General features: G+C 39.8%; 1 protein-coding gene across 2 annotated transcripts; it reads right to left on the reverse strand.

Annotated features, from left to right (window-relative positions):
* Positions 1 to 321: 321 nt before the first annotated feature.
* CCDC174 (coiled-coil domain containing 174) lies at positions 322 to 27,719 on the reverse strand. Of its 2 annotated transcripts, none has more exons than XM_033925958.1 (11): positions 27,597 to 27,719; positions 22,887 to 22,991; positions 20,968 to 21,068; positions 19,733 to 19,791; positions 19,505 to 19,655; positions 19,324 to 19,419; positions 18,702 to 18,838; positions 17,437 to 17,531; positions 16,909 to 17,053; positions 14,862 to 15,002; positions 322 to 687 (listed from the first exon to the last, which is right to left on the reverse strand). In XM_033925958.1, exons 1-11 carry the CDS (start codon positions 27,636 to 27,638, stop codon positions 428 to 430), a joined length of 1,332 nt encoding a protein of 443 aa, XP_033781849.1. In that variant the 5' UTR covers positions 27,639 to 27,719; the 3' UTR covers positions 322 to 427. The 2 variants fall into 2 exon arrangements, with proteins under 2 accessions (XP_033781849.1, XP_033781848.1); XM_033925957.1 differs by having other exon boundaries at positions 14,862 to 15,005.

Below are 27,719 nucleotides of genomic sequence, written 5' to 3' on the forward strand. Positions count from 1 at the left end.
CAGAGACTGTCCAGTGACATCTTGATTCAATGAATGCACTTTCCAGTGCAGCTTGATTTCCGCCAGATTTTGGACACAACTCATGGAACAGAAATATTTCCACGCTCTCTTTATCCAGTACAACCTGAAGAACAGAAGACTGGTAACAAAGTACAAAGTGTGAAAACAAGGACATATGACGGAGGGGCTCTGGGACTCAGTCGCCTCTCTTCCCATAAGTCCCAGTTCCCTGCTGCTGTGATGATATGACATGTGACTGGATCACTCTCCTGCACCGCAGACCTAATAAAATAACATCTATCTGAAGAAAGACATGAAAAAGCAGGACCAGCAGATCCAAGATTTTAATTCACACAAAACATATCAGAGATAGCAAGGCAGAACTGAAGACAGGAAATGGAAACAGGTCCCACTGGATTCCTGGCATTCACGTCGCTTGTCTGTAATAGGAGAGCAGTTCATCCAGGTTCTGGTGAGCTGGTTCCTGCTCTTGCTGGGGGCAGCCTGGAAGTGGGTTCTGCTGGTACCAATCTGAGCTCCGAGAGGCTTCGGACCAGTTCCGCCTCTTCTTTATCGCAGTGTTGCTTTTCTTTGGACCCGCAAAATAACTGGCTGGTGGTGCAAACTCTGCTTCTCGTTCGTCCTTGGGGTCCTGACGCGACTTGGACCAGCGGCCAAAAGTAAATTCTGTCAAAGAAAAGGGAACTTAGAAACCCAGAATGCTAAGGAACAATTCATTTTTTTTTACGGGCAGTAGCTACTTCCTGTTCCTTTGGGTTTCAAGCTTCAAGGGGAGTCTCTCCCTGGGGTCTTTTGTTTCTCATTGCTCTAATTCTGTTTTATTACTGCTTTAAGTTGTCGAGAGAGAAATGCAAACAAAAACCAAATGCTTCATTTGTGTGAGGTTAGGGATTGTGTCCATTCCAAGCCTCTTATTACTGGAATACTCTATTTATATCCCATCCTCTCCAATGAACTCAGAACAGGTTGCAGGGTTGACATACATAATACATAGGCAAGCAGATTATGAATTTACATGTTAACAGTAACGTTAGATCATTTTGGGTTGACATATAGAGAGACAAGTTTAGCAAACAATTCTCTGTGTTTAGCACTGATTTTTCAAGTTCAGATTTCTTCCATTTTTTTGCCTCCTTCTGAAATCCATCTTTCTTCCCCTCCATCCATGTGCAGCCTTCCTCCTCCCCCCCCCCCTTCCCTTCATGTGCTGTGTCCTTCCTTCTCTGGGTACTGTTTCTCCTCCTTCATTTCAGCGGGTCCAGTCTCTTTCCCTACTTTCCTCTTTCTACACCCCCACACATAATCTCTTCTCACTCTCCCCCACAAAAAGTTGGGGATGTGCTAGAAGTTGGCAACCAGTTTACATAAAAACTTGCTTTCTCACCCTTCTCCTTCCTGACCCAGTCATGTCAAACCAGTATGATTGCATCTTGAATTCCAGCCACTGGTGTGAGCAGTGAGAGGGAGGGCTGGGAACATTGTCTTTGCAGAGCCTGGGTTCAGAAATCACGATAGTGCATAGCTCAGGTTCAGGTTATGGAGGCTGGAAAGAGAGTGTGTTTTGGGGACTGATGTAATTATTAGGTATTTAATATATCCCTAGAAGACAATGGTGGAGAAGACGGACAGTGTTGAATTTTTTTTGTGCTAGAGAAGAGAATGAGGTTTGGTGGGAAGATATTCTACGAGATGTTTGTAGTGTTCTTCTCATTGCTAACCAAGGTAAAGAAGTTTACAAATTGAGAACGTAACAAAATTAAAAGTTTACAAACTGAGAATGAAACAAAAATAAAAGGTTCCACCCGGTGAAGGACCCTGTGCAAATTTGCAATAGCTGGGGTCAGGTTCCCGAGACAATTGGTTCTTTGGCCCATACCACCGAGTGCAGGGTAGATGTTGTTAACACTTTCACTAATAAGGGAATATTATATCTTTAAATCCCAGGTTTCTTGTTCAGTCTACTTTACAAAAACCAATTCCACTCATATAAACTCACATTCTCTCAAGCATCTAAGCACAAAAAGTAGTGCAAAGTGCTCACAAAATGGCTAAAACTTAGCTCTTTGTTCAATTTCTTATTCAAAAATATTCTGTCATCGCACTTGTTATACATAATGCTATAAGAGAAGGGAATAAAGTGCACATATCTAGAATTCCTTCGCTCCACTAGTGCACTGCGATACTCAGGAAAACAGAAGGGAGGTGGGACTGGAACCAATGAAGGAAACTCAAGAGAACAAGAGCACCCTAAGTACAAATAAAAAAGCCAAAAACAGAAAACTATTACTGTTGGGGGATTCCATCATCAGAGGCATTAACCTTGGAACACAGGGCGAGGAGACCAAAATAGTGAAATGTCTTCCAGGATCCTCAGCTACCAGGAGTTCCAGGCAAATACTGTCTATAATTAAGGAAGAAACTAAGGATTTTAACACTGATGTTGTTATCCATCTGGGAACAAATGACCTGGCCAACAACTCCACACTTGCAGCACAGAAAGCTTTTCGGGAGCTTGGTGAGGGCGTGAAACCTTTTGTAAAGACTTTAGCTTTTTCTGAAATACTGCCTGCATATGGAAAAGGAGAGCAAAGAGAGAAAAACACAGAGGACTTTAATAGATGGCTCAGAGCCTGGTGTCATCAAGAAGGCTTCAGGTACATAGGAGGATGGGGAAATACATGGAAGGACAAGAAGCTATATTGCACTGATGGGCTACATATTACTACAGCAGGAAAAAGAAACCTTGCAGAGAAATTTAGACAATATTTTTCCAGGCATTTAAACTAGAAGGTGGGGGTGGTGTATGTACGAAGGACAATTATAAAAACCACCCCCGGCAAAAGAAAAGATGTGATAGTAGTAAAGGCTGCAACATAAGCAATATCAGCAACTCATTTCTTAGTATTGCAACGGAAAGTGAAACGACACAAAAATCCATACGAAGAAGGAGATTATCGCTGAAAAATAGCTGGAAAGCGATGACCACAAATGCTCGCAGTCTAAGCAACAAAGTTCATGATCTGCAAGCCCTGATATTAGAGGCAGATCTAGATATTGTTGCTATCACAGAGACATGGTTCAGTGAATCACATGGATGGGATGCAAACATACCGGGATATAATCTTTTTAGGAAGGACAGAGATGGTCATAAAGGTGGAGGAGTAGCTCTCTATGTAAAGATCAATATCCAAGCGACCGAAATGCAAGGGACCTGGGGAGAGGAAGAAGCGATATGGATTGCTCTGAAAAGAGAAGATGGAACTTCTATCTACGTGGGTGTAGTCTACAGACCTCCGACTCAATCGCAGCAAATTGATAAGGATCTGATTGTGGATATCCAAAAGTTTGGAAGGAAAGAGGAGGTTCTGCTGTTGGGAGATTTCAACCTGCCGGATGCGGACTGGAATGTTCCGTCTGCGGAATCGGAAAGAAGTAGGGAGATTGTGGATGCCTTTCAAGAGGCTCTGCTCAGACAAATGGTGACGGAACCCACAAGGGAAAAAGCGATATTGGATCTGGTCCTCACAAATGGAGAGAGTATCTCTAATGTTCGAGTGGGTGCTCACCTGGGTAGTAGCGATCATCAAACGGTTTGGTTTGATATAACGGCTAAAGTGGAGAGCGGCCGCACGATACTTAAAGTCCTAGATTTCAAACGTACGGACTTTAATGCAATGGGAAAGTACCTGAAGAAAGAGCTGTTAGGATGGGAGGACATAAGAGAAGTGGAAAGACAGTGGTCTAAGCTGAAAGGAGCGATAAAAATGGCTACGGACCTTTATGTGAAGAAAATCAATAAAAACAAAAGAAAAAGGAAGCCGATATGGTTCTCCAACCTAGTGGCTGAGAAAATAAAGGCGAAAGAGTTGGCGTTCATGAAATATAAAAAAACCCAAGAAGAGGAGAGCAGAAAGGACTACAGGGTGAAACTGAAAGAAGCCAAGAGAGAGATACGTTTGGCGAAGGCACAGGCGGAAGAACAAATGGCTAAAAATGTAAAAAAGGGAGATAAAAATTTTTTCAGATATATTAGTGAAAGGAGGAAGATAAAAAATGGAATTGCTAGGCTAAAAGATGCTGGGAACAAATATGTGGAGAGTGATGAGGAGAAAGCAAATGTGCTAAACAAATACTTCTGTTCTGTGTTCACAGAAGAAAATCCTGGAGAAGGACCGAGATTGTCCGGCAAAGTTACACGAGAAAATGGAGTAGATTCTGCGCCGTTCACGGAGGAGGGTGTTTATGAGCAACTTGAAAAACTGAAGGTGGACAAAGCGATGGGACCAGACGGGATCCATCCCAGGATACTAAGGGAACTCAGAGAGGTTCTGGCGAGTCCTATTAAAGACTTGTTCAACAAATCTCTGGAGACGGGAGTGATTCCTGGGGATTGGAGGAGAGCGGATGTGGTCCCTATTCATAAAAGTGGTCACAGGGATGAAGCAGGAAACTACAGGCCGGTGAGCCTCACTTCAGTTGTTGGAAAAATAATGGAAGTGTTGCTGAAAGAAAGGATAGTGTATTTCCTTGAATCTAATGGGTTACAGGATCCGAGGCAACATGGCTTTACAAAAGGTAAATCGTGCCAAACGAACCTGATTGAATTTTTTGATTGGGTGACCAGAGAGCTGGATCGAGGACATATGCTAGATGTAATTTATTTGGATTTCAGCAAAGCCTTTGATACAGTTCCTCATAGGAGGCTGTTGAACAAACTTGAAGGGCTAAAGTTAGGACCCAAAGTGGTGAACTGGGTCAGAAACTGGCTGTCGGACAGACGCCAGAGGGTGGTGGTTAATGGAAGTCGCTCGAAGGAAGGAAAGGTGACTAGTGGAGTCCCTCAGGGTTCGGTGCTGGGGCCAATCCTGTTCAATATGTATGTAAGTGACATTGCTGAAGGGTTAGAAGGAAAAGTGTGCCTTTTTGCAGATGATACCAAGATTTGTAACAGAGTAGACACCGAAGAGGGAGTGGAAAATATGAAAAAGGATCTGCAAAAGTTAGAGGAATGGTCTAATGCCTGGCAACTAAAATTCAATGCAAAGAAATGCAGAGTAATGCATTTGGGGATTAATAATAGGAAGGAACCGTATATGCTGGGAGGAGAGAAGCTGATATGCACGGACGGGGAGAGGGACCTCGGGGTGATAGTGTCCGAAGATCTAAAGGCGAAAAAACAGTGTGACAAGGCAGTGGCTGCTGCCAGAAGGAGTCTGGGCTGTATAAAGAGAGGCGTAGTCAGTAGAAGAAAGAAGGTGTTGATGCCCCTGTACAGGTCATTGGTGAGGCCCCACTTGGAGTATTGTGTTCAGTTTTGGAGACCGTATCTGGCGAAAGACGTAAGAAGACTTGAGGCGGTCCAGAGGAGGGCGACGAAAATGATAGGAGGCTTGCACCAGAAGACGTATGAGGAGAGACTGGAAGCCCTGAATATGTATACCCTAGAGGAAAGGAGAGACAGGGGAGATATGATTCAGACGTTCAAATACTTAAACGTATTAACGTAGAACAAAATCTTTTCCAGAGAAAGGAAAATGGTAAAACCAGAGGACATAATTTGAGGTTGAGGGGTGGTAGATTCAGGGGCAATGTTAGGAAATTCTACTTTACGGAGAGGGTGGTGGATGCCTGGAATGCGCTCCCGGGAGAGGTGGTGGAGAGTAAAACTGTGACTGAGTTCAAAGAAGCGTGGGATGAACACAGAAGATTTAGAATCAGAAAATAATATTAAAGATTGAACTAGGCCAGTTACTGGGCAGACTTGTACGGTCTGTGTCTGTGTATGGCCGTTTGGAGGAGGATGGGCAGGGGAGGGCTTCAATGGCTGGGAGGGTGTAGATGGGCTGGAGTAAGTCTTAACAGAGATTTCGGCAGTTGGAACCCAAGCACAGTACCGGGTAAAGCTTTGGATTCTCGCCCAGAAATAGCTAAGAAGAAAAAAAAAAAAAAATTTTTTAAATTGAATCAGGTTGGGCAGACTGGATGGACCATTCGGGTCTTTATCTGCCGTCATCTACTATGTTACTATGTTACTATCTTCTCAAACAATAACTCCTCTTCCAAAGATATGGAATGCGATATTTGGTGCTGTCAAAAGTTTTCCTGCCAAAGTCCCAACTAGGATCCCAGTTTCGCCTAAAAGGCGTAAAATATTCTCATGGTGTACAGTTTAGACGCCAAAGTCTCTTTTGTGCATTCACACTTATCACATGCTCCTGTTTTACACACTGCTATATGTCATACGCACATCCTGCTATTATTCTGGGGGTTCTTTAGGAAAGAGTAAAAATACGCCAAGAAAAAACACTATACCAAATCCTGTTTTGGCCTTCAGATTCCCACATCAGATCTAATTATGCCATTTACTATTACAGAGGTACTTTCTTGGAGCCTAGAGGGTATTGCTCAAAAAGAAGTTAGGCATTTACAGTTAATTCAAAATGCTTCGATTCAAGCAAAAAAATTGGATCATGTTTCACCACTTCTTAAAACATCTCATTGGCTCCCAGTATCACATAGGATAATTTACAAAATCTTTTGATGGTCGCTGAAGGCTCAGCTCTATAAGTGCCCAGCTTTCACTGATAGGATTTTAATTCACTTCTACTAGAATACTCCGGTCCAGGGGGCGTGGCTTAACGCGAGCACAGAATGGAAGTGTGATCTCGACGCTCCTCTCCAAATGGGCAACTGACATAAAATAAAAATATCCCAATATTAATTATTTCAATTGAAAATACTCACAATTGAAGCAGAAACTATTGAAAATCTATATATAACATTTTCCTGAAGAAACGAAGACAAGAACTGAGCAAGAGAAACCAAAGAGAGATTTGCCGGTTTTTTCTCCCTCATCGGTGAGACGGCGAGACGTTGGATTAAAGAAAGAAGAAATAAAAGAGAGAAGAGTTGGCAGATTGGATAAAGTCCTCCTCTGAAACTTAAAAGTTTTAGCGCTGAAGCGAAAACATCGGGGGACTAGAGCGGAGAGGCACTGGTGACAGGAAGCTGACGGTTTGAACAAAAACTTGTGCCCGCTGAGGGGGATAAATCCTGAAGTAAGTGAACAAGGGAAGTGATAAGATCGGCGAAAACTGTTATAACATAAATCAATTACTAAAGATAATATCTTTAATATAAACAAAAGATAATTTGAAAACATTTCCTGACAAAAAAAAAAAAAAAAAAACGCAGAAAAGATCTGAAGCGAAGGAGAAAAGTAAGGCTACTAATTTTTACCGGTCTTTCTGTGTGGTGATATGACATGAAAGTGAGAAGAGCTGTAAAAAATTAGTAACTGATTAATATTGAAAAAGGGACGGATTCCATTGTGAAACCGTTGTTAACTAGATCCCTGAGTTGCGGCGGTTTGAAGCGCTGAGTCGGAGCCTGAGAGATTAATTGATACTTTTATTGTCTTCCCTTGGCGCTAAATCGGCGCAGCAGTAAGCAAGATAACTTATAAAAAGGGAAAAGAAATGTCAGCGAAAACAAACTGATGATACTGAAGGTCATAAAAATTTTAAGAAAGTGTGATTATATCATTTGCTGATTTGAAAACTGAGATAAAGAATGCGGCAGTTGAAATGGGATAAGTGCTGACAATAAACGGGAATACAGAAAACCAGTTGTGATTTTGGCAGTTTCATTGAAATTGAATGCAGTGTTGAAACCAGCAAATTACAAATGAAAGATCAGTATTGATTGAAAAAAGGAATTTGTGTTCTGACCAATTTTTTTTTTTTTTTTGACAAAAAAAAGGGGATTAAAAAAAAAAAAAAATTGAGAGAGAGAAGGACTTACATTTCTCTTAAAAATTGGGTGCTTTAGCACTGAAGACAAATAAATGTCAGCTTACTTATAAAAAACAAATACTGAATTCAATATCAATTTCCTCTTGCAAAGCTGCGATTGGGCTTGTGAGAGAGGAGACAGGGGAAAAAAAAAAAATATTCAACGGACCTCTAAAAAACTGAAACAGCAAGATATTGAGGAATTGAGAGACGATGAGAAAAAACAGAAGAAAATTGCTTAAAGCTGATCAAAATTGAAAAATAACTCTAATAAAGGGTTGCTCTCCTTAATCAGAGCTGCGATTGGGCTTGTAAGAGGAGAGAAAAAAAAAAAAGTTCCCCTACAACATTGAAAAACTGAAAGTGAGAAAAACATAGGTAAAGGAAAAAGAAAAGAACTTACAAAGAAAACTTTCTATTTCAAAGATATAACAAAATCTTGGAAGAAAAGAGATTAAAAAAAAAAAAAAAAAAAAAAAAAAAACCTAAAAATATCAAATATAAAAGATTTAAATACAAGAAATAATAATAACTAAGGAAAAGTGAACAATAAAATGGCAAGTACTAGACAAAACAAAAATGAGACAGGTACATCTGCAAAAAGACAGAAACAAGAACAAATAACACCTAGCAAGATACCACTTCCTATTGAAGAATCAGACACATTAAGCAAAGCTGAAGTCATGGAAGAATTAAAACAAATCAAACAAATGTTGAAAGAAACTATTACTAATATGTCTGATATGAAAGAAGAAATTTTAAATATACATAGACAAATGGAAGTTAACGACAAAAGAACAACTGAATTAGAATCAAAAATGGAAATTATAGAATGTGAATCAAAAAGATGTAAAAATGACAACCTGGAATTAAACAAATTAAAAGATCAACTGGAGGATTACGAGAATAGAGGAAGAAGAAAGAACATCAAACTCTTTGGAATACAAGAAAATCTAGAGGGGAAAAATACTATCCTTTTCCTTGAAAATTTAATTCCAAAAATTCTACAATTAGACTTGAAACAAACGATCGAAATCGAAAGGGCACATAGAATCCCAATAAAAAATTCAGAAAATAAAAACAGACCAAGACCAATCATTTTCAAAATGTTGAGATATCAGCAAGCACTAGAGATACTAAATGCTGCAAAAAAAGATAAAAACTTAAACTATAAAGGATCAAGATTATGGTTTTTACCAGATTTCGCCAAAAACACAGCATCTAAAAGGAAAAGACTACTAGATATGAGACCACTACTCAAAGAAAAAGGATTTAAATATGGACTATACTATCCAGCGAAAATGAGAGTGTCATCTGGAGACAAGTCGTTATATTTTGAGGATCCCGAAAAACTAAAAGAGTTTCTATCTAAACCAGAACCTATGATATATTAACAAAATATATTAAAAAGGTTTTGAAGACTCTATGAAAAATTAGGAAATACAACATATCGAAATATTGAAGAAATGGAGGAAAACAATACAAAGAAAAGACAATAATAATTATATGAAAGAAAGAACAGAATATATGAAAATTATTAAATAATACACTGCATACAAGTTTAAAATAATTATATATTGAAATCAAAATACTAAGGAAATACAAATTAACACATTGTTAAATAAAAAATTGATACATTAATAAAATGTTATGGAAAATGATTAAATGAATATAAAAGATCAATATAGATATATAGAAGGGAAATTTGTTAAACAATTGAATATTGATTGCCTGGAATGGGGAGAATGTTAGGATTATATTTCCAATGTGCATCCTTAAGCAGCCAATGAATTGGGTGGGAAAGGGAGGGATAAGAAGAATATTCAATAGAATAATTAAGGGAGATTCATTAGGGTTTAATATGTGTGTCATGAGAAAAATTTTTTGGTTATTAAATATGAAAGAGGAGAGGAAGAATAAGATAATGAAAGGTATTAAAATATATAATGTCTATTAAAATATATTCCATTAATGTCAATGGCCTGAATCATGTAATTAAAAGGGAAAAAATATTAACATATTTAAAAAAACAAAATGCAGATATTTACTGTCTGCAAGAGACCCATCTTAATATGAAGGAATCACAAAAATTATCAGGTGGATGGATAAAAGAGTGTTTTTTTGCTCCAGCAGTGGGTAAAAAAGCAGGGGTTGCAATCCTTATAAACAAAAAATGTATGGCCAATATAAAAGTAAAAAATACAGATCCACATGGAAGATGGATACACATTGATATAGGTATGGGAAATGATACCCTGACGTTATTTAATATATATGCCCCTAATTCGAATCAACCAGAATTTTTCAAAAAGCTACAAAATATGTTATTACCACTGGCTGCCTCTAATTTAGTGGTGGCTGGAGATTTTAATGCTGTAATGGATCCATTATTGGATAAAAAACCAGGTAAAAATATTAAATCTTTAGGTTTAGATAATTTAGTTCGATCATGTGATTTGAAAGATATATGGCGTATTCTTCATTTTAATGATCAGGAGTATTCATTTTGTTCACAGGTTCATAAATCATTTTCAAGAATAGATTATATTTTCGTTTCAACAAATAAAGTGCAACAAGTGAGTAAAGCCTCCATTGATCCTATTATCATTTCGGATCATGCAGGAATATGGATAGAATTACAATTAGATCAATTAGAAAATAATAGACCTATTTGGAGATTTGATAATGCATTGCTTGTAGATGACAAATTTTTGGAAAATCTTAAAACACAAATTAATGAATTCTTTCAAATAAATTTAGTGGAAGATACATCTATAGAAAATGTATGGGATGCATTTAAAGCAACTATCAGGGGTAATATCATATCATATTCAGCTTTTATTAGGAAACAAATTAAAAAACAACATATAGAATTAGAAAAAGAAATAAAAATATTAGAAGCTAAATTGATAAGCAAATGGGAATATGAAGTTTTGCAAGCTCTTTTGAAAGTAAAAGGTAAATATAACGAATTAACTTCAAAAATGATAAGAAAAGATTTGTTTTCCAAGCAAACAATGTATTATGGAAATTCTAATAAGGCGGGAAAATTATTAGCAAATTATCTTAAGGCAAAAAAAAGGAGAACTAATATTAATGGAATTAAAGATGATAATGGCATAATAACAAATCAAACAAATATAATATTAAAACAATTTTTAAATTTTTATAAGGATCTATATTCTTCTGAACCTTATTTGGAGAAACAAAAAGATGGAAAAAAATTTTTAGATCTAATAAATGGACCTAAGATTCCTGATCATATAAAACGAAGTTTAGAAGAACCTATATCATTAAAAGAATTAGAAACAGCATTGAGATCTCTTAGAGTTGGATCCGCTCCAGGTGGTGATGGTTACACAGTAGAATTTTATAAAACATTTCAAAATATCCTCTCCCCACATTTATTAAAATTATATCAGACACAACTTATAAAAGGTAATATAAAAGGTACTATGGCTGAATCAATAATAATTGTTTTGCCTAAGCCAAATAAAGATCCTACATTGGTTTCGAACTATAGGCCTATATCTTTGATAAACGTTGATAATAAACTATTGGCGAAAATTTTGGCTTTGAGATTGGCCAAAGCTCTCCCACATATTATAGATATGCATCAAACGGGTTTCATTGCTAAAAGACATTCCTCCAATAACTCTAGATTATTATTTCACATGCTAAACTTGTCAAAAAAAATGGATGAACCGGCATTCACAGTTTCATTAGATGCCGAGAAAGCATTTGATAGGGTAGAATGGAATTTTATGTATCAGACTTTAGAATGGTTTGGTATAGGTTCTGGATTTATACAAATGGTAAAAACATTGTATAGCTTCCCGATTGCAAGATTAAATATTAATAATAAGATATCGGATGGTTTTCAATTGCAGAGGGGAGTTAGACAAGGTTGTCCTTTATCTCCTTTGTTATTTGATATTGTATTAGAACCCTTACTGTTAGCAATACAACAAACGAGGGAGATACAAGGAATTCCATATTCAGATATGGAATATAAAATTTCGGCTTATGCTGACGATATTTTGCTTTATTTGAGAAATCCAGAATCTACCTTATCTTCTTTATTGAAATTAATTGATAAGTTTGGCAAATTTTCAGGTTATAAAATTAATTGGAATAAATCTGAAATTATACCCTTGAATGTTCACTGTGTAAAAGGATTATTTGATACTTTTCCATTCATATGGAAAGAAGAAGGATTTAAATATCTAGGCATTCAAGTTAAAAAAACAATTGAAGATACTGTAAAAGAAAATGAAAAATATGTATTAAAAAAAGTAACGGAGTTATGTGAACAATGGAATCCACTACATATATCTTGGTGGGGGAGAGTTCAAACTATTAAAATGATGATCTTACCTGTGGTTTGCTACCAAATGAGTATGATACCTATTTATTTTCAGGGGTCCTTTTATAAAAAACTTAATAGTATTTTAACAAAATTTCTTTGGCTTGGTAAAACATCTAGAATAGCTTTAGTAACCTTACAAAAATCAATTAAGGAGGGAGGGGTAAATTTTCCAAATTTCTATAGGTACCATCAAGCCTATATTCTACGTCAGGGTATGTATTGGATCCTCCCAGAACTTATAGAGAATGCACCAGATTGGTTATATTTGGAATGGCGCCTTATGTTTCCCCTAAATTTAGTTCATCTTCCAAGTATTAATATACCTAAAATATACAGAGAAAATAAAATAATAATGGATACTTGGAAAACATTGAGATTTATAGATAAATTAACACCCATCCCAATATATAAATCAACTAATCAATCCATATGGATAAACTCCAAGATCAAAATAGGCGGAGCCCAAATCCTTTGGAAGAACTGGATTATTGCAGGAATTAGATCTCTAGATGATATTATTTCAGAAGGTAAACTGTTGGATTTTTCACAATTGCAACATAGATTTGGTCTTAATAAAACACAAAGTTTTAAATGGTTGCAATTGAAGCAGGCCATTCAGGTTGGGTTCCCTGAATGGAAATCATTAAACAATCAATATAGTTTAAAATTCTTATGCTTTAAAGCAGACTTCCTGGGACATCAAGCCGCATTGTGGTATAAATTAATATCTGGATATTTGAATAAAAAACCAAAAAATGGTCTAAGAGACATTTGGAGCATTGAGATTGGACATCAAATTAATGCATCTCAATGGCCACTGATTTGGTCTTGGAGAATGGGATGTACAATGTCAGCATCTATGAGACAAACATGGTTCTTTTTATTACATAGAGCTTTTTGGACCCCTACTCGTTTACAAAAACTAGACAGTTCTAAGTCTAATAGATGCTGGCACTGTAATCTAGAACCAGGGACATTAGATCATTTATTATACTACTGTCCTTATATTAAAATATTTTGGAATTCAATTTGGCCACAAATTAATAAATTAATGGAAAATCATATTGCAATATCATATGATACAATTTTATTTGGAACAATGATGAGAAAAAAAAGTCAAATTTCACCAGAAAATAATAAACTTTTATTAATTATGACAGGGGTTGCCATTCAACATATAACTAACAATTGGAAAAACTATAACAACCTAAACTACACATTTTGGTGGAATACAATATGCCATGTTTTTAAAATGGAAAGATCAATATCAATACAAAAGGGAACATATAATAAATTTATAAAAATATGGGGGCCATTGACAAAATTCTGTAATGATTAAATAATAGAATACTTTTTCTTCCTTTCTTCTTTTAGAGATTTTCTTATGACACACATATAGGGGGGGTAAGGAAAACAATTTAAATATAATATATTATAATATATGATACAAAATGTAACAAATGATTAAGGGATAATAGAAGGGTGGGGGGAGGGAAAATGAATAAAATTTATCTAGAATATATTGTTTTAGATATAAATATGTTAATGAATAAGTATTAATTGTATTCTATTATGTTATATATTTTTATAAAATTTGAAAATATTATATTAAAGTGGTGAAGGGGTGGGGGGAGGGTGAAGGGGAAAATCAAATTCAGACATACAATGTGATAGATATAAAAGTGATACTATGCATATATCAAATGTATTTTATTATTCTGTACACTTTTTATGAAATTTGAAAATAAAAATATAATGGAAAAAGAAAAAAAAAAAAAAAGAATACTCCGGTCCAATGACCAACATCTGCTAACTATTAATACGCAAAGACAATACATCTTTTCAGTCATTGCCCCCCAATTGTGGAATTCCCTGCCAATCTATTTGAGAGAGGAAAGAAATATTGTTCGATTTAAAGACATTATAAAATCCTACTCTCCTCTTGTGGTTTTCCTTGAATGTGTTATCTGCTCTCGATTATTGTACTTCCATCCCTTATCCCATCCTGGTCATGTCTATCCTGTAATTCATGTATTTGCTGTATACTGTCATAAATTGTTTTTAGAATTGTGCACTGCCTTGAATACATAATTAGGCGATTAATCAAATGTCAAATCAACTTGAAACACAAGGTAAGTCTGGGGTACATTTTGTCATCTTTTTGTCTCACTTTCACCTTCCGTGAGCACCTTCCCTCCTCTTATAAAGAACAAGGGGTGTCATGGACAGTTTCAAAACCAGTACTCGAAGACAGCCGGGGTGGAACTGACTCGACTGCACTACAGGCAAAAGATGCAGCCATAAGATGATTTTCTTTTAATTTAAAGCAAAATCTTCTGCAACAGTTCCGAAACTCCTTCGCTTTTCTTTTTCTTCTGAATGACCATGAATTCTGATATGGGAAGCCACACGCTAAGCAATATCTTCACAGAGGTCAGCTTCCAGAAGGAAGACCGCAGTTCCAAATGATAAATGCCTGATCGAGGGGTTCAGGGAATCATCTTGTCCTTTTCAAAAATTTTTGCATGTCACCCCCTTCCCACCCCCACAGTATTTTTTCCCAGATAGTAAGTGATATGTATACCAAGTTTATTTGAAATCTCTCCCTGTAGTTATGCTGAAACATACACACACAAACAGATACATCTGATTTTATATATATAGATACAGTCTCCTACCTTTCCCACGGTCCCACTCTCGGATATAGGGTACGCCTGGCTTTGAATCTTTTCTTTCTTGAATAATTACTTCCACTTTCTCTGTGCTGGGTACCGGTTCTGGTTGGGCCGGCACTGGTCCAATATCATCTTCCTTGTTTTCTGCTGAAATTAAAGAAAAACAGATTTCTAGTACAGCTGGAAATATTCAAACTCCAGCTTAATGAAATCTTATTGCAAATACTAAAAGTGGAATCTATCTAAAACAGGCAAATCTGTGTTACACAGTACGCTGTAATATTTCCTGCAGCCTCATCAGGGATGGACTATTTCACACACTTGGGAAGAACAAAACAAAACCCAGAAAAAAATCCCACAAAATTTATTGGCTGCCTATTCCTACTAATTGACATGAGACCTGAAAACTAAATGTATTTATTTTAAAACATCTAATGCACCTATAACTTAAGCGGATTACAGTAAACACACCATATATACTCGAATATAAACCAAGATATTGGGGCCAAAAAAAGGCCCAAAATGGGGGTCTCTGTTTATACTTGGGTCAGCACTCACCAGCCCCCCTTCCGGACCTGTTGCAGGCCTCCATTGGGCCTGCCGTTAAGACCTGGTGGGCCAGGACAAGAGGGATCCCTGTCCCAATTGACTCTAACAAATCTCACTTCCCTCCTGCCTCCCCGATTAGTAAAAGCGTACTTTTAAAATCCCTGGTGGTCCAGGACAGGAGCAATTTTCCTACACTCCTGTCCAATGCAGAACTGCTATCTGAATGGCTACCGTGAGTTCCCGGGTCTCACGAGGTTGCCATAAGAACTTATGGCAGCCATTCAGGTAATGGCTCTGCATGGGCCAGGAACCTAGGAATATCGCTTCTGCCTCGTTTCACCGCTGGACCACCAAGGATTTTAAAGGTATGCTTTTAACTATATCAGGGAGGCGAGAGTTGTTAGAATCAGCCAGGAAAGGAGGCAGGAGGGATCCCTCCTGTCCTGGCCACCGCTAGACCACTAGGGATTATGGCAGGCCTGGTGGGGGCCTGCTAAGCATCGGAAAAGAGGGGGGACAGGGTGCAGAGACTATCAGGGCAGGGAGTAGAGGATGCAAAGCCTGGCAGGGCAGAGAGGAAGGACAGAATGCAAAGCCTAGCAGGGCAGGGAGGAATGGGGGCTGGGTGCAGTCTGGCAGGGGAGTGAGGGAGGGAGGAAGGGTGGCTGGATGCAGAGCCTGATAGGGCACTTGAATGTAACCCCCCCCCAGGTTTATATTTGAGTTAACCTTTTTGGGGGGAGGTTATCTCGGTTTATATTCAGGTCAGTTTATATTAGAGTATATACAGTATAGTAATGAACAACATCAAATAAATCAAAAGACCAACTAATCTAAAAGCATAAATTAAACACAATCTTTTCCACAATCTAAAAATGCAATAATTGCCTCTACAGAGTCAAACAAATGTGTTTCCCAAATATTTCTTTTCTGTCCCTTTCTTAAAGTGCCACATCAATGGTGTTGCTACTGAAAAGGCTCCAAAGGTTAAACTCTGTCATTCGCTGTGGTATTGCAATGGAATAATGTTCACAGAACAGGGCTGTGGAGTCGATGTACCAAACCTTCGACTGACTCCTACTGATATCAGGCTTTAAATTATGTGTTCTGGATTTAAAGTGCTTTAGATCCCGGACAGAGAGATATGTATAACTTTGAAGTTGGAGTCAGAGTAGGTACTGTTTTACTGACTCCGACTCCACAGTCTTGAAATTTGACACACATTAAAGTGAGCTGGAGTTGCCTTACTTTGGACTACAAACCAGCGAAAGACACAAATGAATATCTCTCTGCTGGAATTTTGGCAAGTTTTGGGAGATGTGCTGCAAGGCATATAACACACTTGAACTACAACATAAACTAACAGGAAAGACAGAAGTCAACTGAGAGGGCCGGGATCATGTTAAAATGCGTCTCAGGTGCTTCCCCCCCACCCCAGTAACCAAAAGGATGTGGATGTCATGTTCTGTACTGATACACATGATCAAGCATGAGTGCTTACCTTCAGTGCTTTCTGCCTCATCTTCTTCGGCTCCATCCCCCTTCGGTTTTTTAAACTTTCTCTGTCGGACTTTTGCGAGTCTTGCTTCCAGCATGGCCTTCCGTTTTTTCTTCAGATTCTCCGATTTGACTCTTTGGTCCACAGTCTAGGACATATTAGAGAGACAAACAATTCATTTGGCTGGTTTGTTATTATCTGGATATAGGAGCCCATGTGTGTGAAAGTGACTGCTGAGTTCCAGTGGATTCCTTTCCAGCCTCTTCAGTACGCAGCTCTGCTCTGTCACCAAAACCAAGGAAAAGATGCCACATACACCTGGTGGAATGAAGACTTCAAGGCACTTAAAACCATATCTCTTATCACCCTAAGTAACCAATAGAGACAAACTGGGGAAAATCCTCTCAGTAACGCCCCCGGTTGAGTACTGAGTGAGCTTAACACAGTGCATCATTTTCCACCATGTCTGACCTGCCCAAGTGACGGCAGGACTGGAAGCAAGGCAGCGCCACTAACTATGCGTCACATTACCTGATCACGCAACATCTCCAGGGTCTCCATTTGCTTCCCCCGAAGCTCCTGTTCACGTGAGAACGCAAAATAACCAACACCAAGCTGTCTGGCCTCTGAAATGAAACAAGCGTCTCCTCAGCATTACTGAATATTACACTGCAGTGTCTCTCAATGTCCTTGCCTCTTTTTCCTTTTAACAGTAGTAGAGCTTGGAGAAGAGACGGCTCGGGGTGATATGATAGAGGTCTATAAAATACTGAGTGGAGTGGAAAGGGTAGATGTGAATCACTTGTTTACTCTTTCCAAAAATACTAGGACTAGGGGAAATGCGATGAAGCTACTAAGTAGTAGATTTAAAACAAACCAGAAAAATATTTCTTCACACAATGTGTAATTAAACTCTGGAATTCATTGCCAGAGAGTGTGGTGAAATCAGTTAGCTTAGCAGGGTTTAAAAAAGGTTTGGGTAATTTCCTAAAAGAGAAGTCCATAGGCTATTATTGAGATGACTTGGGGAAATCCACTGCTTATTCCTAGGATAAGCAGCATAAAATCCGTTTTATTACTTGGGTTGGCCACTGTTGGAAACAGGATACTGGGCTTGATGGACCTTCGGTCTCTCCCAGTGATTATTATTAAGGAGGGACCCACTACTAAGAAGCCAGCCCAGCATATCTTTGTTATCAGTTTTTCCCATAAAGCACCCCTTTTCGGTATGGCCATAAACCAATGACCAACTAATCAGACCGAAAGGAAGTAGAAAATAGAAGATCCCCTGATAGCCTAAGTATGGGCCCCCAGAAACCTCCTCCCATAGTGGAACAAATAAAGAGCATGCCTGTAACTTCTGGTGCAACTCAGGACATCCTGCAGAAAAGGAATAGACCCAGCCTCAAGTTGCTGATTGGTGAAGGGAAGATACTGTATCAACCCAGTAACATGATGACAGGAAAATCCTACACCGCTCTTTGATATCCCCAGAGCTTGGGGATGAGGCAGGATCTTACCGAGGCCAACCCATGTGCACTGAAAGGTGCTCACAGGTGACCTAGGTTGATGAATACAAGAAAAACCCAGAAAATGCTGGCTCTAAAACACCGCCCAATCTACACATTTCTCAGCAGGAAAGCTCATGTCACAGCCCTGGTCACATTGCTTCGATCTGTGAATGCCGCTGCTCACACAGCATCATAGTGATACTATCAAGAAACATTACAATGGTGGAGAGGGGAATGGGGATGAATTTGACAGATTTGTGCTAATGCGGTTAAGCAGTTGAATACCGTTTTCTCGAATATCCTCGTAATGCATTGGCCCTATAGGCCTCTTCAGAGCCTCTTCCTCCTCCTTTTCCCACTGCTGTCGCTGCAGCTCTCTCTTCAGGTCTTTTGACTGCAGGGTCTTTTCATCTGCAACCAGACTACAAAAGGAAAAACAAGACAATAAGGGCTAGATGCACTAAAGATACCAACTGGATCACTGTTGGCCGATTCTCCAGCAACGATCGATGCGCTATCAAGTTTGCATGCAAATGATTTCGCAATTGACACATGCGCAGAGCCCTGGGAAGCAACCTCCTGTCACTGCTGTTAGGGCTTCTGTTTTTTAAATGGCACTGATGTGTGTGTGTCTGTGTTATACACACACGATGTCCCATTGAAAAAAAATAAAGCTATCCTCCCGTGAAAGGCACCCCTGAGTCACTGTCCTCGCCCCCCCCCCCTCCCCCCCGAATCTAAAAAAAAAAAAAAATGGCAGGAGGGATGATCAATACCTCCTGCCACACAGAGCACCCCCGCACCAGCCCCCCCAAAAAATGACTCCTGCGAAATGAACCAAAGACACTGTGCTGACTTCTCTGTCACAAATAGACTGGAAAAGTAGCTTTCACACATGAAATAATACCTTTTGCCCTGCAAGTCTTTATCTAGTTTCTGCAGATCTGGTAAATCCTTTCTCATGCAGCGTCTGGATCGACCCAGAGAATCCACATAATCCACCCTGCAGTAGAGAGCAAAGAGATTGAGCCATTGCTGACAAGAAAGCTCTGAAGTGATAAGCGATGGAAGCTTTGGCTGCTGCCCACCATTCCTCACTGGGGTCTTGTGGAGGTGGAATCTCTAGGTCCGGCTCTCTTTCGTCCGCTGCTTCTCTCACACACAAAGTCTTCACCTCCTTCTGCTTCTCCATTATCTTCTGCGTGAAATCCACGAGGTACAGATCCTCCGTTTCTTCATCTAGGGAATATGAGTAACATTCAAGCCTTGTTTAACTAAGAAGGTTCTACAAGCACACCAAATTTCTATTCATTTACCCGGAAAGTCTCCTTTAGTCATTTTCTCGTACAGCTGGGCTTTTTCTTCCAATTTTTGCCTAAAGAAAAACAGTGTCATGTGCAGTCTCCACAAACAGGTTAGAAATAGTGTTCATTTTCTTACCCTCTATAATAGGCATGTTGGTTCCAATTGCAAAATAGCTGCTGGGATGTCGGTGGCGGGGACGAGTGAGGATTGTTCCTGCCCCTTAAGACTCCACCAGGCCTTCCTAAGGGAGGCTCGGGGAAGGGCTGCCACTGGGGGTGGGGACTCAGAAGAGGGGGGTACATTTAAGGGTTCTAATTCAACTAAGCAGCCAATTTCAATCGCAGATTTGCTTTCGGTAGAGAAACTGAAGCTCCAGTACAAATATTCATTATAAATTTAGGGATGATCTTGCTGGATAAGAAGCGCAGAGGAATAGCTGGTAAATTCTTTCTCCTGAACTAACCCCAACCTTGCAACTAACCATCATTTCAGCAGCTTAAATACAGGTAGCTAGGCTTTAGCCTCATTTCAAAATGCTGACCCCAAAATCATCTAGTTCAAGTGGGAACGTGAGGCAACAAGAGAGAAAAGCGACTTTTCCCAAGGTTACAAAAAGTGTCGGTAGGAAACAGGATGTGAAACTTGTTCTTCTTGGTTCTCAGATCATTGGTCTGATCAGTCCTTCTGTCAAGTTTAGATCTTATCTCATTCATGACTACATTTATACTATGTTGTTGACAGAAGGGGTGATTTTGCAGCTTGGCAGAGAAAGAAGGGTGGGCTTGAACCCAAACTAGTGGAGCACAAAGCGGGAGTGGGGAAGATGACTGAAATGAAACAAAGTAAGATGAAGATCCCGATACTGGCAAATCGCTTCCTAAAGAAGGTTAACAAAACAATAAATACTGTCAAACAGCCAAAAGCACAATATAAACCATTCAGTTATTCAATTCACCTTCTGCAAATAAAGTATCAAATGACCTTAAAATGGAAGTGATAAATGTGAAGCTGCCAGAGAAGCAGACGATAAATCACACTTCGGCTTCTGACATTTTGGCATCTAGAAAACGATTTGAAAGTTCTACTCATTAATGAGTCATTCCCCAAGCTCAGCGTGAACTTCCTGCATCTCAGCAGTTCAAGATGATAACTTTCAAAGTATTGTGCTTCAAAATGTCAAGAAATGTGAAGGGCTTTCCAAAGCAATGAAAATGTTACCGCTCGACTATCCAGATTTGGGAATTACCTGGCGTTATCCAGTGTCTTCTGTTCTTCAATCTTTTGCTCCACATCTTTGTCTGCCCTGTCTGCAACGCCTGCATTCTGCTTGCTCCAGATATTAGGTTTCTACAGGATGGTAAAGACAGTTCCTTGCAAAGTTGTCATTTCAAAATTAAAAAGTGTGGCATAATGACCTATGGACCTGAGTTTCAATCTCCTCAGTCTTTTAGGAAAAGGCCCTCTAATGCTCTGGGATCAGGGGTATCACATACAACGCACAGAGTGTTCCTGCCCTCAAAGCTCTTTAATCCAGTCTGGAGGCTGCAAAAAACAAACTATACTTGTAGCAGGACCAACATCTCCCTAAATCTTCCTGCCCTACCCCAATGGCCCAGTCTATCTCCCTTCCCCATCCCTCACTACTGCTGTGTCTTGATGCACTTGTGGCTTCAGTGGCACAGCTGAAATTTAGAGAACATTAGAAGTGTGGAGCCTTTCAGCCATGCAGGCACTAAAGGTTGTCTGTGTCCCTCCCCCTCTCTAGCAGGAAGTCTGGGCAGGCCAGTCCTTCAGCATTTCAAGGGGCTGAAAGGCCACAGGATTTTTGCCTTTGTTACTGTCCCACCCGCTGTGACACTGAAGCTGTGGCAGCAAGGGACAGAAAAGGAACCAAGAAAGAGCAGATGTTGGATCAACAGGGGAGGAACAGGAAGATGCTGAACTGCAGTGGAAGAAAGTGGCTGAAATATGTTGAGGGGAGAGGACAAGAGAGAGCAGTGAAGCTGGACTAGAAGAGGAAAAGAGGTGTTGGACACTTAAGGGTAGGGTAGAGAATGACACTGGGAAAAGATTTATCCCGGTAAAGCTCCTTCTCCCTTGTGTTCTTTCATTGCTTCTTCGGACCCTCCTCCTTAGACTTACGATTTCTTACTCAAGCTCTCCTTAGGTCCTCTGTCTACTACACCTCCCTGCTTTGTCTAGTTTCCTTACAGTTCCGTATTTTCTAGAATATTCTCTGAAATGTAATGCCTTGCACAGTTCTATCCCCATGTTCTTCTGTGATCTCTGCGTAGATCAAAGTATCTTCCAATTTCTTGTTTTAAGTCGCCTTGACAGCAGAGCGTGACACACAGATTAGATTAGAAGGAGGCAGAGAAGAAAGAAATGAAAGGGAGGAATGGAAAAAAGATGAGAGGAGAAATGGCAAATGGACTACAGACCCCCCAAAAAACAGGAGAAGACAGTAAAGCAGAAAGACCGATTGAGACCAATGCGATTGAAAAACATAAAATGCCCAAATAAAGGTTTTAAAAAATAGAATTTGTTCGGAATACATCCACTCTGGGAAATGTGCATTGTAAACTGATTTGATGCCTTTTGGTCGAGAGTGGTATATCAAACTGAATAAATCTCGGATATATTTTGCACAGTGCAAGCAGAAATGCATTTATGCTTTGCTTCTGCATCCCATTAACTTGTTTCTATTTTAACATATTAAGATAATTTAATATGCAAATGGACCCTTCTTGGTGGAGGGGTACGACATTGGAAGGAGAATCCCCCTCCTACCCTAGGTCAGTTTTAGATCACAAAATCTTCACAAGAGATGCCAATATGTGTTTACTTAAACATACAGAAAAAATGATAAGGCTGACGGGGGAGGGAGCAATACACCCCATAATCTAATCAAGAATTGCAACACAGAAATACAAGATGCACAAAGAGACAAAGCACCTTTCTAGCCACAGCTTTTCTCTGTTAATATTTTATTTATTTAAAACATTTTTATTCTGCTTACCAACTAAGCAGCTTTACAATATCACATATATAATTTTTTAAAAAAATCCAACAGCATAAAATCAATCTAACAGATGTCATGTATCCATTTCACTGACTCAGAAAAAAAGCCTTAGCAAATAAGGTGGTCTTTAGATCTTTTCTTACCTTGTTGGTTGTCTTGAGTTTTATGGAGATTCCAGAGTCTTTTAGAAGTTTTTCTTTTTTGAATTCTTCTTGCTTTCGGTAAAGTTCAGCCTTCAGATCTACCAACTGTAGATGACAGAGCAACTATCAAGAGTGTTTTCTCTCTGAGGAAAGCATCTCTGAATTTTGTGGAAATATATTTCTAGCTATGTATAACATTATATGAATGGAAGTGGAAGTGATGGAGACAAGTATGGGACAACAGAGGGGGAGAGGAAGGGATAGTCAAGATTAGTAGTTGTGTGGATGGGCAGACTGAATAGGCCAGTGGACATCAAAGTGTGGCACCCAAAATACTCTTCAGATCTTGTAAATGTGTTAATTTCAACCTTTCCCACTTGATATAATAACTGCAAACAATCTCTCTCTGTGTGTTACTCAGGTGTCTCGTTTATGGAATGTGCTACTGTTGACAATCCAAAGTAAAGTGAGTTTTTAGAATATATCCTTGAAGAGCTATAGAATCAATTTTAGCATTCATTTTTAATGTTTAATACCCAGTCTGAACAAACAGGTCAAGATGGTTTACAAAATTAGGAGCATGTGTAAGCTTGAAATCATTTCGAGGCCCTCAGCGCTCTCTCATAGTTAGGGATAGGCCATATGGTCTTGATCTATCATGACCAAGCTCCGAACAAATTGGGAAAGAGACCCCATACCAAAATTTACAATATCAAGACTACAGCACCAGATATGGCCAATCTTCTCTCTAAACCATTACTCCTGGCGGAATTCTGTGCAAAAAAAATTCAAATTCTGTGCACATGATTTGCAAATTCTGCAAGTTTGACAACACTTAAACACTATTTTTGCTAATTAATATTCAGAATTTCAGTACAGTTCAGTATTTTCATTAAATTATATTAGAGAAAACAAAAAGCCTTCAAATTTTTCTTGCTTAGTGACTTTCTTCTAGCAGAAGGTATCAGATTGAACAATGTAAAACTTCTCTCCGCATATCTGGAGTTGGATACGGCATTTATACAACTAACTGCCAGGCTACATTGGAACAAAAAAACCCCCCAGATACCCATTATGGTCAGCATTCTACAAAATAGGTCAAATATGAACAATTTTGGGAAAATTCCAACCAAAGATTGGAAAAAATGCACTTTGGACAACTTTTTGAAACTTCTTGCAGTCAGGTTCAGCTGGTCAGAGGCTGCTAGCAGGAGGCCAAGAACCATTCAAATGGCACAAAGGGGATGATTCTGTATAGGACGCCGATCGCAGCAAACACCTAAGAAGCGGTTGAGAATTGCACACCGGCATCCTATAAAGAATCACGTCTGCTCTAACGGACAGCCTAACCCCGTTTCTCTAACTGGTGCCCAGGTCACCAGCACTAGTTAGAGAATCGTGTCTGCCTGATTGAGGGATCTCTTGCCATCAATTGGTCACAGCAAGGGAATCCCTGATCAGCGATGCCGACAGGCCTTCCTGAAGCTGCCAGCTCAGCTGATCAGGGATTCCCTTGCTACGATCAGCTCAGCGGCTGCACCTATTTGAAATGTAGGCCAACATTTTGCTGGCCTACATTTCAGGCCTCTTCCGGGCAAATCCTTAGACCTGTGACAAAGGCCTACAGTGTAGGTGTTCTGCCTTGGCTTTTTTTTTTTTTTAAACGTGCATCCTGCTTGGTTGCCAGACAGCAGGATGCCTACCGCTGCTTAAAATTGGGATGCCATTTATGGAATCAACCCCAAAATGTTTAATCTGTCAAAGAGCTAACCCCATGAAAATCATTTACTGCCCCCAAGATTAAAAATATTTTGAAGTGCTATTCAGTATATAATTAGTTTTCTCTATACCAAAAATGACTGATATTTGACCAGTTTTGTAGAAGTTATGCTGGCTATAGCAGGGGTCTGTAGAATTTCAGTATAATCAAGTTTCAAGTTTAATAAAGATTTGATTGATCGCTTAATCAGAATTCTAAGCGATATACATATTACTAAAATTACAAAATTTAGGGAACAATACAACAAATGACAAAACTAAGTCTTATAAGACTAATGAGTAACACTACAGACCCATGAAACACAAGGAGATGAAAGGGAAGGAAATACAAACTGTTTGATAGTAAATAAGAGGGAAGGAAAAATCAGTATACTTCAAGGAAGCTATACAGTGTAGTTAAAATCTGGCCACAAGACTGGCTTACAGATTATTAAATGTATCATTAAAAAGAAAGCTTTTTAATTTGCTCTTAAATTTATCCAAGTTGCGTTCTTCCCTTAAGTAAATAGGGAGTGAGTTCCATGTTTGAGGGGCTGTGACTGAAAAAATGAGTTGCCGCCGTGTATTAATAATTTTTAATGAAGGAATCATCAATAAATGCTGTTCATTCGATCTCAATAATCTATTTGAGGTGTAGGAAATCAGTAGTTTATAAATAAAGGCAGGAGCTTTATAAAGTAAAGATTTGAGTGTAAGCAAACTTAGTTTATAAGTTATCCAGTGTGCTTTTTTAAGGAGAGGTGTCACGTGATCAAACTTCCTGTCTTTTGATATAAGTTTAATAGAAGCATTTTGAATGATCTGTAAACGTTTGATTTCATTTTGAGCAATTCCCTTAAATAGGGCATTGCAGTAATCAATTTTAGAAATCACCAAAGAATGAATTAGAATGTTAAGTGACTTGGAACAGAGAAATTGTGAAACTGAACAAATTTGACGGTCTGAAAAAGGTTGATTTGATAATGCTACTGATGTGGTCGTGATAGGTTAATTTATAATCAAAGATAATCCCTAGAATCTTAATACTGCTTATTGCCTGATGGTAATGGGAAAATTAAGTTTAGAACTGTCTTTCCATGGAAAAAGCATTACATTTGATTTGTTAACATTAAGTGCTAATCTATTAGTGTTAAGCCAATGGTGTATTTGTTCAAGTTTCTTATTAATTGCGATTGATTCAAGGGGATTGTTGGTATCTAATGGATGAAAAAGTTGAATGTCATCAGCGTAGGCAAATACATTAAAACCTTTGCCCTCCGACCAACATCTCTCTCACCCTTGCTCTCCCCCAGGCCAGCATCTCATTCACCCTCACCCCCAGCCAGCATCTCTCTCACCCCTGTCTTGAGCCAATATTTCTCACCCCCCAGCCAACATCCCTCTCACCCCTGCCCCCCTGACAGCATGTCTCACTGTTACCCCTGTCCCCTCCAATCAACATCTATCATCCTATCTTCCCCAGCCAGCACTTCTCAATGTCTCCCTGTTGTCCCAATCCATCCTGTGTACCTAGTTTAGGCAACCTGCTGCCAGCTCTGCAGACTTTTCTCTACTGTGGTACCACCTGAAGAAAGAGGAAGCGATATCATCAAGTGTGGGACTGCAGTAAATGGAAGCCTGCCTGAAGATGTTGCCCACAGCAATCTGGGCTATTCTAAGCAGAACACCAGTAATTCTGCATCCCTGGGGAATTCTGTGCAAATTCTGCAATGTGAAGTTGTGCAGAATTGTGCCAGGAGTAAAACTAGGGTTGCCATATTTGTTAGATCAAAAAAGGGGACACCTGACCTGCCCTTACTAGTCTTGCTTGTAAACTGCACCCCCCCCCCCTTCCCAGTTCAGCCTCTCTGTCTCCAACCCCTTTCCTAGGCTACTCCAAAGTCAGCTATGGCTGAGTCTTCCTTATCTCCAGTATCTCTGGTGCAGCAATTTCAGTGTTAGCAACAAGATCCTGCTGCCTTTGACCTGCCCTGGAAGCCTTCACTTTCCACCACTTCCTGTTCCCGCATAGGCGGGATGCTGGAGAGTGAAGGCTTCTAGGGCAGGCTGATGGCAGCAGGATCACATCATGAACCCTGCCAGCTGTCCAAATTGCAGGACTGGAGGAGGTATGTGGGGACAGGGGAGATTCAGAGAGCCTAACCTGACTCCAGGGTGAGAGTCCAAAAACCTGGACAAACTCCCTCCACTCCAGAGAACTGAGAATCTTCTAAAGCAGGGGTGTCCAACCTGCGGCCCCGGTCGATGCAGTGTTTTCCTCTGCTGCCCCCGGGTGTTTCCCGTCTTGCTGCAGCGTTTGCGCGGCCCCAGAAACATTGTTTTGGGCCAATGCGGTCCAGGGAAGCCAAAAGCTTGGACACCCCTGTTCTAAAGAGTCACCCTAGGGCAGGGGTGTCCAATGTCGGTTCTCGAGGGCCGCAATCCAGTCGGGTTTTCAGGATTTCCCCAATGAATATGCATTGAAAGCAGTGCATGCAAATAGATCTCATGCATATTCATTGGGGAAATCCTGAAAACCCGACTGGATTGCGGCCTTCGAGGACCGACATTGGACACCCCTGCCCTAGGGCCTAGGTGGAGGAGTTTGGAGCTAGGTAGACATATTGGACCAGAGCCCAGCCCCCTCCCGCTGGTCTTCACAGGGCTCTGCAGGACCAATCGAAGAAGTTTCGCCTCCGTTGCTTTCAATGGGGGCAAAGGCCAGAGGAACTCCGGTCCTCCAGAGCCTATTCCAGTCGGGTTTTCAGGATTTCCCCAATGAATATGCATGAGATCTATTTGCATGCACTGCTTTCAATGCATATTGGTTGGGGAAATCCTGAAAACCCGACTGGACTAGGCTCTGGAGGACCGGAGTTCCCTGTCCCTGCTCTAGGGTCAGCGTCGAGCTTGGGCGAAGCCTCCGTTTCTCCCGCCCTCCTGGACTCTCACCGAGGCCGCCGTCACGTTCAGCGGCTTCTTCTTGCGCTCCATGTCCGGAGCGGCCGCAAAGCGAGGTTGTCGCAGCGCTGCCGTCGGACGAGGGATTGCGAGGACGCATGCGCCATCTGGGGT

The sequence above is a fragment of the Geotrypetes seraphini genome, chromosome 17 (genome assembly GCF_902459505.1).
Source record: "Geotrypetes seraphini chromosome 17, aGeoSer1.1, whole genome shotgun sequence".
Classification (NCBI taxonomy): domain Eukaryota; kingdom Metazoa; phylum Chordata; class Amphibia; order Gymnophiona; family Dermophiidae; genus Geotrypetes; species Geotrypetes seraphini.